This window comes from Ruditapes philippinarum, unplaced genomic scaffold, assembly GCF_026571515.1.
Source record: "Ruditapes philippinarum isolate M1 unplaced genomic scaffold, ASM2657151v2 ctg360_1_1_1_1, whole genome shotgun sequence".
Taxonomy (NCBI): domain Eukaryota; kingdom Metazoa; phylum Mollusca; class Bivalvia; order Venerida; family Veneridae; genus Ruditapes; species Ruditapes philippinarum.
Window position 1 is genome coordinate 277,143 of NW_026863741.1, and position 11,109 is coordinate 288,251.

General features: G+C 30.6%; 1 protein-coding gene across 1 annotated transcript; it reads right to left on the reverse strand.

Annotated features, from left to right (window-relative positions):
- Positions 1 to 4,146: 4,146 nt before the first annotated feature.
- Positions 4,147 to 5,535, reverse strand: LOC132723191 (beta-1,4-galactosyltransferase galt-1-like). Its single transcript, XM_060707866.1, has one exon. The coding sequence runs from the start codon at positions 5,533 to 5,535 to the stop codon at positions 4,147 to 4,149; it is 1,389 nt and encodes a 462-aa protein (XP_060563849.1).
- Between the last annotated feature and the right edge of the window lie 5,574 nt (positions 5,536 to 11,109).

Here is an 11,109-nt window from a genome sequence, read left to right on the forward strand (position 1 = left end):
AATTTAGAATATTACAAATAATACAATACCGAATACTATTTATAAAAGAGTAACATTGAAGTATCTGATGATATCGTTTGCCTTAGTATCAAGCTGTAAACTTAGAATACAAATACTGTAGATAAATTTTGTATTTGAGTGTTTATGTTTCAATGAGTTTACGTCCTATCACCACTATGACTATTCTTTTACTTATGTATGAATACTGTAAGTTGATACTGTTTTGCCTACAAATGTAGGCTGAATTTTGAATAACTTGTACAAAAGCCTGTCAGCGTCACGACCGAAAGGGCTTGAAACGTGTGCAGAATTGAACTGCTTTTATTACATATAGTTTACTTTAAGATAATCTGATAGGTTTAGAGATCTGTGGTTACCAAATGCAATCTCTTAGCATTTTAAGAAAACTTAGTGTCAGACAAATTTACATATACCACGAATAAAAACGTAATTAAAAAACCTAATACCAATACTAAAATCCTAAGTGTTAACAAACTTAGAACAAACTTTTTATAGCGTCGTCTACTTTTGTTCCCCTTCGTTGATTACTGTTATAGACTGTCTTGAGCTTTTCTCCTCCTCGGGTATTACGTACAGCCACTGATAATGGTGGTCTTAACGTGGGGATAATTTGTTAAATTTCTATTGAAATAGAACTTAAAGCAAAAATTATTTGACAAATACATGTATTACAAGAATTCTTTAAGAAATAAGCTGCAGCATCTATTAGCAGAAAAGTGTGCTATAAATAAAGAATCACACCATTTCTTAACTTTTAATTAATGATCTCAAGACACTACAAGTCGTTATGGATTTCATTTTCTGTAATTGTCATAACGTTGTTGTTAACGGACATATTCAAATTATATATTTAAAAAGCAACTCTAATGCCCGTGATCATTGACAGGTACAAAAATTGAAACATGACCCTTGATCTGTAAATGCCTTAACTGTGAAGGTCAATTATGAAATTTTAAATCAATAATGTACAGAAAAATAAGGTTTCTTTGTGTTTCTGTTTAATATCCTCTTCTACAGTGTTCTTTCCCTAATGTGTTTGCTTTTGGAAATAATAAAAAAAGCTTGACCCCGCTTGACAAATGCTCTTGTTCTAGGTAGAGACTAATGGTACTAGTATTCCAGAAAACAATAACAACACGATGTGACTGTATTTTTGTTCAGATTTATGGCATAACGGAATTTCTAGGCATCAGGGAAATAAACAAGAAATAAACATTTAGAGAACTGATTTGATCCAATCGTTATCGAACTTGTTCAAGTTTAAAATATTTTTTATAGTTACTGAAGATAACTTGCTTCTGTTAATACTTTAAATACCAGATAAATTAAATCACACGTCAAACAACAGAAGGTAAAAGAGAACTTACATCCACTTGAAAGATATATATTAAGTCATGATTATCTGACATTTTCTATTTCAAAGTTTCTAAATAAGGAAATTTTACAGGAAACTATGTTGCTTTCAATTTATATACATGTACCTTCACCTCAGAACATTTCTTATTAAGACAATGATTCAAGTAGATGTAAATAACGACACATTTGCCTACATTTGCATTCTCATTTGTAAACAAAAGATAAAAAGAACAATGTGATAAAAAGTAGAAACGTACGGAGCATACATTTTTACAGAAATGATATATATGTAATAATACCGCCAGATGTGACGTCAATAAACCAAAGTACGTGAGAAAAAGTACTTTTCCTCAATCTAGTTTAACATATTTCTAAAGTGTTACAAATAGCAACTTAAATTAAAATGTGAATGACCACAGACTGAGCTAGAGAAACAACAAAAAAACGAAAAAAAAACAACAAAAAAACACACACACACAAAAAACAGCACCCCCTCCCCCCCCCCCCCAAAAAAAAAAATAAATAAATAAAAAATTACAACATAACAACAAAAAACAAAACGAAAAGCAAACCCTCAACTGACTGTTTGTTACGAATATAGTACAACAAGACTAGTATTATACATGTTTCACTTAGAACCTTCAAGACAGGTATACCTGTATTTGAGATATGCTTTATTAAAAATATCAGATTTTTGTTTGTTTTAGACAAAAAACTATTTTAATATTTACTTCGTTTGTTTTCTTCCATTAACGTAAGTTTTATATACATTATGTATAATAGAAGATCTCTGTAATATAAACAATATTCAAAACAAATAACATCATACATGTAATGATATAAGTAAAGATCTGGCAGCAAAAGATTAAAAATATCTCAGAAAGGGAAACCCGGAAAAAACTGATTTATAGATAAAAAATTTAAGAAGAGAATGTAAATTACAACATCGTTATGTTTTAAATAATTGTTAATCGTTTGGAATTCACAATACTTATATGTTGTATTCTGTCTTTGGCATATTAATGTCAAGACAGTTATTATACCATCAACGATTTTGCCCATTCAAAAGCCATTTAAGTCCATGAAAAAATGAATAAACAGTGAAGACTTTATAATAACAAACAATGAAAATACCAGTGTTCTCCAAAATAGACACACCACTGTTTGGAATCAAATTGTTAGTATAACGATTAAAGAAAATTTAACGGATAAGCTGTTAAACTGAGCCCGCCATAAACTGCTAATAAGAACAGCTCCTACCATGTGCTACAAAACAGGCACTGCATATGAGACGACGACGTTCAACGGCGTAGCAAAAGAATAGCAACTCAACGCAGAGATAATGAATTTTGCAATTATATAATCTCTTGTTTATATAACTTTCATTAGAATCCCAGGAGTTTAACAAACAGTTGGTTGTCACAAAAGGGAAGAAAAAAATCAAATAAGTCTGGGGCGGTAATCAACAATAGAAAAATAGACCAGAAGTTTATTCCAGGGGGTATCAATAAGAGATACTATTGACAATCTGGACGGGGTGTTTGACACATGTCATTCCTTGCCTGCCATATGGTTGTATCTACTCCTGGCGGTATATCTTATTTTGTCTATTACATCTCAGGATGTTGAAACGTGTTATGCGTAAGAAGTCTGCTTCAAGAAAGCGTCTTGTTACAATGGTCTTAGAAAAATAACAACAAACAAATAGCCAGTGACAAAGAGGAACAATTTGTCAATATGTACGAGGGTTGTTCGGAAAGTTTTGAGACTGGGTCAATATTTAGCGTTGGAAAAGATAAAATCAAACAAGAGTTTACTATTTATTACTTTAATACCTCATCTATTATAGTGTAAAATTTCATAACAATAGCTTCATGTATACAAAAGCTACAAAGCGTTAGGCACAGACACTACCGGTGACCCGGCGCACGCAACGACGTTATCCGACGTTGCCGTTATTTCCAGAGTTTAACGTCACCGTAGAAAAGTCAACTGCTACTCCTTTTCAAAGTATCTTCCTTCACAACGTACACATTTCTCATGCCTCGTAACCCACTTGGCGAATACATTTCTATACCAGTCAGATTTAAATGTTGCAATAATGCTCATAACTCTAGAGCGCAGTTCAACTAGGTCCTCAAGCCGGATTCCTCGTAGTTCGGATTTGATGGCCGGAAAAACGGAAAAGTCCATTGGGGCCAGGTCGGGTGAGTAGGGTGGGTGAGCGATGCGGTTAAACCCGAGAACATCAAGTTCCAGAGAAGTGGCAGATGATGTATGCGCAGGCGCATTGTCTTGATGTAGGTAGATGTTCTCCAGATTCGCAAGCATTTCCGGCCGCTTCTTACGGATAGCGTTGATCAGTTCCCGTCTGATTACTAATAACAGATGACGGATGGGCGACCGCTCCTTTCCTTGTCTTTTGTTGACTTTCTGCCATCCCGAAACTCTTTATGCCATCTAAATACCAATGGTCGACTAACAGTACGTCCGTTGTTTGCCTGTTCTAGAAGTTGCTTAGTTTCTGTTGGCGTTTTCCCAAGATTAACGCAAAACTTAAGAAAAACACGATGTTCCTCTTTTGACGGTGTTTCCATAGTCGTTGTCTTGTCGCGCACGTATTGCTATAATGATCTGCGGTAACGGCTTAAACAACTAGAGGAAATGACGTCCTTAAGTTGAAAGTGACGTCATAAAATTCTCGTATAATAAGAATTCTGAACGCTGGCATGCAAAACTTAAAAAAAGTAATTAATTATTTTCACAACATTATGGTGTTATATCAAAAACAATTTTTAGATAATTATCAATTATTTGCTGACCATACTTATATGGTACGGTATAATCTTCAATACGAACTTTACAATGTATACCAAACTCATTAACACAACTACGATAATGGTGAATATGAGCGACAGATGTTGGGATGTTAATAATGTTTTGACTATCTCTCTCATGCAGTGGTTTGCTGACGTGATGTATCCCAAGTTCAAAGATTTTCTCTGGCTGAACCAGCACTTTATTCCTGCGGAAACTGAAGTTCCTAGTTCTGTTTGTTCTCATGGTCATACTCATTTCATTTGAGAAAACATGTCTTGAAAACTCTTTCGAAAAGAATGTTGATTTAAAAGACATCCCAATACTTTGTCTGAACATTTCAGGATCGTTATCTTTAACTCGATTGATGACGTCAGTCCATGTTATCAGTTCATTCTGCGGAATAATGAATTCATCTAGATCAATAAAAACTAAATACTTGAAGTCGTCCATGTTTCTGTATAAACAGTCATTAATTGCTAGTGATTGACCATGGTACCATATTGATTCAGATGTAAATGGAAGTCGCCATGGATGAGAAATAATTACGTTTTGTCTTTCATAGTAATGTATAACGCTCCGTACTTCCATTGATAAATTATCTATAGATATGTCAATGTACAAAATAAATATTTCAGCACCAAGGATTCTATTAAATTCTATAAACTCTATGAGGGACTTCGCTTTTACTTCGCCATACAAAGGGGGTACACAAACACCAAAATTCAATTTCCGTCGTTTAACATTTTTATGATGGGAAGTTATACAAATGTCTTTAAATGTAGATTTTGTAAAATTATCAAAATCTGAAAACTTCAGTTGTATTTTTGATGGTTTCGATTTTAAGTTTTTAGGCACTTGGCATGAAAACATCCATCCCCCAAAAAGCCTTTTATGATTCTCACACATCTCATACGATTGCAGCGGAGAATACACCACAGAAGTTACAGAACTATTTTCACCGTCATCAGTTGTATTAAATACACACGAAAGCGTAGCGTTTAAATAAACTTTGTTTATTTCCTTTGAAATAGCGGCTACCATACGGATATTTGCAGTTTCATTGCGTGTATCAAAATAGGCTGAATAAAAATATATCCCTGCACTTATCCGCCGAAATTTGTTGGTACTGGTTGAGTCACAATCTAAACTATCACTGGTACTATGGTGGTCAACTATCTCACTCTTTTTTATAATATTCCTCACTTTCTTGAAGAACATCTTATTTTTTTCGTTCCAGTTTAATTTGTATAGATCCTGCTTTGATATTTTCGGTGTTGAATTGTTAATAAGATGCCTTAAATCTTTATCATCACCAGCATTGTTGTGTACTAACGGCATGCACTTATATATTAAACACACAGTAAACAAATAACACCCAGTTATCAGCAATAATACTCTAAGTTGAATCTTAGACATTTTCCAAAAATATTCCAGAACATATATTTGTTTTACTTTGGTTAAAGATCGATTTACCGGAGTAACTGATGCATATCTCTTTTTAAAGCTAAAATAATCCTATTGGAAATACTCGTAATCAAATAAACAAAATTTGACAAAAGTCATGTCTAAGTCAGTATGTAGATGCAAATTATTGTGTATGCAATATACCTTTTAAAGCATGACGTTCATACAATGTAAATCCTACATTAATCATGGCCTTTACATTACTCTGCATTAATTTTGGCATGCTAAAAGGACTTCACGCTCTCTAGTTACTTTAGTGCAAGCACAATTATTTGTGCTGATGTGAAAAAATCTTTTAATTTGGCGGGATTTCATTTGTTTATGGAATTAATTAAAATTTATAATTTTGTCACAACAGGATTTTGACTAGACATATTCCGGTAATAATATTGTGCAATAAAATCCTGCAACTTAAGAGAGATATTAAAGATAAATTCTAATACAAGCGGCTACGAAATTATAAACATCATTCGTGACTTAATTTTCACTTCTTTCTGTACAATTGAAAAACAGGTTAAATTTCAATGTATTTTTGTACAGTTTATATGTTTTCATGAAATTTCTTAACACAATATTTTAAGAAATAAAATAAATGTTGCTTTATGAAATTTATGCTCAATAAAGTATTCCACTAAGATAAATATTACATATTTTTTATATATAATTGACACAAATCAAGCAACATAGCTGGTATTCTTGACCTTATAGATATAAAGATATAACAAGCATTATATACGATAAAACTGTGATCCAGTATGACTTGGTCTTGCTTTTGAGCTGTTAAATGTCACAAATGGTTGATTATTATGAAACTTTTAATTTACTTTATACTTATATTGACATGGCATGTGTGTTATTATTGTGATAGGAATTAATTGTATAAAATAATTTTATGAACAAAAATATCATTTGGGAATTATTTGCCTACTTACTGACCTTTCATAGTGGTTTTAGTCAGTCCCTGTTGAATTAATGTTAAGCACACAAAACATTAAGTATCGTATGTTTAGAGGTGTTTTGCATTCGGCTGAACAGGTAATGTTTTGTATCAGATTTTGCGTGGTTTGAATGTGTAAATATGTCAAAGCACATCATTGCTTTGCCAGGCTGTAAGAAGATAATATGAATTATTCTGCCAGTATTATTCTAAACTTTAAACGATTTGATTGTTAGCGAACCTACTTAGCTGTTACTAGCTTTATGTCAAAAAGCTTTTAGAATCTATTTAATCTATTTGGTCATTCTGGGATTTTATTTTCCACCGTTTGTATTGCATATGTTCCAATTAAACTCACTAACTTCCCCTATAAGGGACATTGCAAATTAGATAATGGGTTTTATAATGTTTTCACACTTCTTTACCACAATTCCGAACTGACAATAGCGCACCAATAGTGTCGAAAAAAACATTCTCTTTTAACTTTTTATTATTACACGAAGGAACATTCTGACAAGGTTGTGTATATAAAGTGAAATAAATAAGGGCACTATTAAAATGTTTAGAAGGTACAAGAATTGATTAAATTAAATTCAATCTTGATACATATGCACGAATAAATGAATTTTGTTTGAAAAAGTCAAATATTTTGTTTAATTGAATATGATTGTAAGATGTTATAGCGTATTTATAATAATAAGATTACCCCTGAAATTCAATGGTGCATGCGTATGTAACCTATACTTAAAACCAAACTGTATTTGAATAAATTACAGCAATGTAAATAAATTTGGTAATCAGGCATATTAACACAAATTATAATGTACTCATGTATTAACATTGGATTTTAAGGCACATACTATTAACAATATTAACTTAAATAACATATAATTATCTATACAAAAGCTCTATTGTAATCATGAAATGGATTATTATGAAAGTCAACGAAATGGTGTCTAAGCTTCCACCTGTATTTTCTCAGCATCCCTGGCACAAAAAATCTCCCATTGAAACTCTGCGCACATTATGCCACCTACTGTATCTGCTACAAATCTTCTTTTGACTCCAATAGTTCATTAATTCAATATAGATATCATGAACCCATTTACGTAAATAAGCAATCTAGAAAAATGTCGACAGATAATCATTATCAGATTTATATTTTCTTTCTTATCGTTGGTTGATTCTTTATAATTTTAGACAGAAATACATTGAGACGTGCTATGAGATAATGGAGTGTCAATTATGTAAAGGAAGGTGGCAATATGTATTCCAATCTAATCTTCATGAATAACTACATGATAAAAGAAACTCACTGGAGTCGAAAATTTGAATCTCATGTAGATTAAGCAATAACATATTTTGGAAATTACAAAAGACAGAAAGAGTCATTTTAACTTCGTGAATCCATTAATGCAATTTTACGCAATACAATTCCAATTAACTTTAATTTTTCAATTTTATGAATTAAACTTCGCTTATCCATGTTTTAAGTTTATGATTCAACTCGATCTTTCGTTCATAAAAGATGTGTCTGTTTATAATTTTCATGATGAACGTGATTGTTTAAAATACCAGAACATTGATTTTTCTGTTTGACACATTTATTGCAATGATATACAGATGCTAGAAATATATATCGTGATGATTCTTTTCTTAATAGCAAGGGACAAAATCTTTGTCATAATCCGAATAGAATATACTTGAATCGCAGCCATTGTCATGCAATAAACGTAAGGGTATCAGTAAAAACTTCCTTACAGGTTAACTAAATACAATTGAAATATTTAAGAACATGCAAAAGAAATTAGTTTATTAGAACAAAAACAACATTAAAATTGAAAAATAAATGTTTTCTGACATCAAACTACAAATCCGTGCCAAGTTGTTTTATATAACACATAATTGGAAGGGTCAGTTTTCAAAGTTGAAATTAATTGATATATGTAGTTAAGAAGTTAGCATTCTCAAACAAATGTGCATTTCTCTGTTCTTAAGACATTATATTCCAACCGACAGTTTAGAATTTCACGCTCTGAATTCAATCATATAGTTAAAATAATTGCCAGGTGACTCACTAAGATATTTCTCATTTTCACTTTCGTTTCAAGATGCAATATTTTTAAAGTAAAACTGAGTATAACGTGTTTAACTGAACTTTTCTTAACCTGCTAAAAATATATTCGAGATCGCAATGATAAGAGCTAATTGCGTCATTTGATTATCATTAAATCATAAACACCCCTAAATAAATACCATTTAGAATACGTTATATTTTCATGTACAACAGAATATTGGAATACTTTTCAGTTTTGGAATACACTTGGAATATTTTTTATTGCATTGCCTTAACGTTGGCTAATATTTATTTACTTTTCATATTTCTAACTTTAATCTTAAATAATTATGCATTATCAGTTGGATTAAAATATTTCCAATAGAAGATTGTACTTTATTCTTCTGTAATTAATAAATCAATGAAATATTCTATCAAGTTCATGAGTCTCCTAATTGCAACATTATACTACTCGTTTTTTCTGCGAGATACATTTAATTGCAACATCAAAGACATAGAAAAATAATACTTCAGACGTGATCACACTACTTACTTTGAGCTTATTGTCTAGAAACAAAGTCATTAAGGAATAAAGTAATGAAGAAAGAAAAGCGACTGTACTACGGAAACCGCAAATAAACTTTACATGGTTAGATATTTTGAAAATATGCGTGTTGACATTACTATCAAGCTTTGTTTTTTTTCGTATACAGTTATGTGTGCAACAGAGTTATTTTTAAACTAATGACATATGAAAATTTAAAAAAGTTTCTATTTACACATGTAATGAGCACTAGAAGCGTTGTAGATTCACTTTTCGGTTGTTTTTATGTTACCCTCAGTATACTTACAGAATTATCGCTTTTGGTTATTGTATTGTGTTTCTTTGCATGTACACTTTAGCAGAGTTTATCTTTAGAATAATATTCTAAATCAATATCTTATCCAGATATAAACTGCTCCTTTGGCCTTTTTTTCTTATTTTATAAATAATTTCAGGAATAATAAAAAAAGTGTTCAATTTTTTTTCTCAAAATATTGCTATTATTGATTTAGCATATTCCATTAAAAAAATTCACTTATGTTTACATTAAACTATCAATTTTTTATGACGCCTGCACTTATTGCAAAATTTGTTGCGTTAATACAACATTTAATTATTAGACTCGTCACACAAATAATTTGAAATTAAAAATATTTCTAAACCATAGAATAACCCAATTTAAAAAAACAATTATAATGTGGACCGTTAATTAATAAACCCTATATTTGTTTTGAGAGTGTTTCTCCCAATTCTCAAAAGTTATAAACCATTTAATTTTATACAATTTTTTATATCGGCTATTTTTAAGCATTTATAATTTTAATATCTTTTCTATATTGCAGGAAGATAGAAATATTGCTAGTACTGTTCCCTTAGGGAGACAATTTTTCCATGCCATATAATATTTTATTGAATGATCATAAATGTATTAACCAATAATTTATTTACTTATTAGTTTTCGATGTTAGCGTAATTTTAAATCAGATCGCAATTAAAAAATGAGCATAATGAGAATGCGAAAGTTTGAGATCATGTTCTTATTAATTTCCAACCTGTAATGGTTATTTAATTATCAATCTTTCTAATTTCTATAACAATCATGTCACCTCATAATTTATCAACTTGGGTTTTAAAAGATATTTTCTAACGAAAGTCCTATTTCGTAAAAATATCAATCAAAAAGAAATGTATAATGTGACGCTTTGTTTAATTAGTTGGAACATAAACTCCATTGATCATTGATTCAGTGTTTATTCGCTACTAACCAACACGAAAATTTTAGATACGGATTTTTAATGTTTACTTCAAAAGTTTTTTTGTAAATGAATATGTACTTTAAGCACAAGACATTAAAGTTTGATTTCTACAATCTTGTTTCTAGTAAAAAATTGGTTAGTTTTAGTGAAATCATTTTTATGTTACACGTTTTGACCTTTCTTGCTTAAAGCAGCACATCATAATTTAAGTTTTTAAACAATGAAATAAAACAGAAAATTTCATGGGATGCTTACTGAATCATCTAAAACATTTAGATTTTCTTTTTCTAATTTTTTCTTTTCGTACATCTCTAATTTTTTATAATAAATTGCCACCGAAGAACATTAATTTAACGATTACAAAATTAGCCTTTGTGTTACATTTGTTTAACTATCTTCATTATTACAATCGTTTATCTTTGGTTTTGAAATAAATAAGTGAAATATAAGCTACGTAAATTTAACTTTTTAAATCTATTTACACTTGAATAGGTTTTTAGAGTTTTAGGATGCAATGATGTTATTTATGTTCACAGTGCAACATAAGCAAATTAAGAAACTAGTAATGATTTTGAAGCAATCAATCTATTTCATTAATTAACCGGAATTGGTTCAGGTAAAGACAAAATTACGACAGTGTATTAGATTTGTTAAT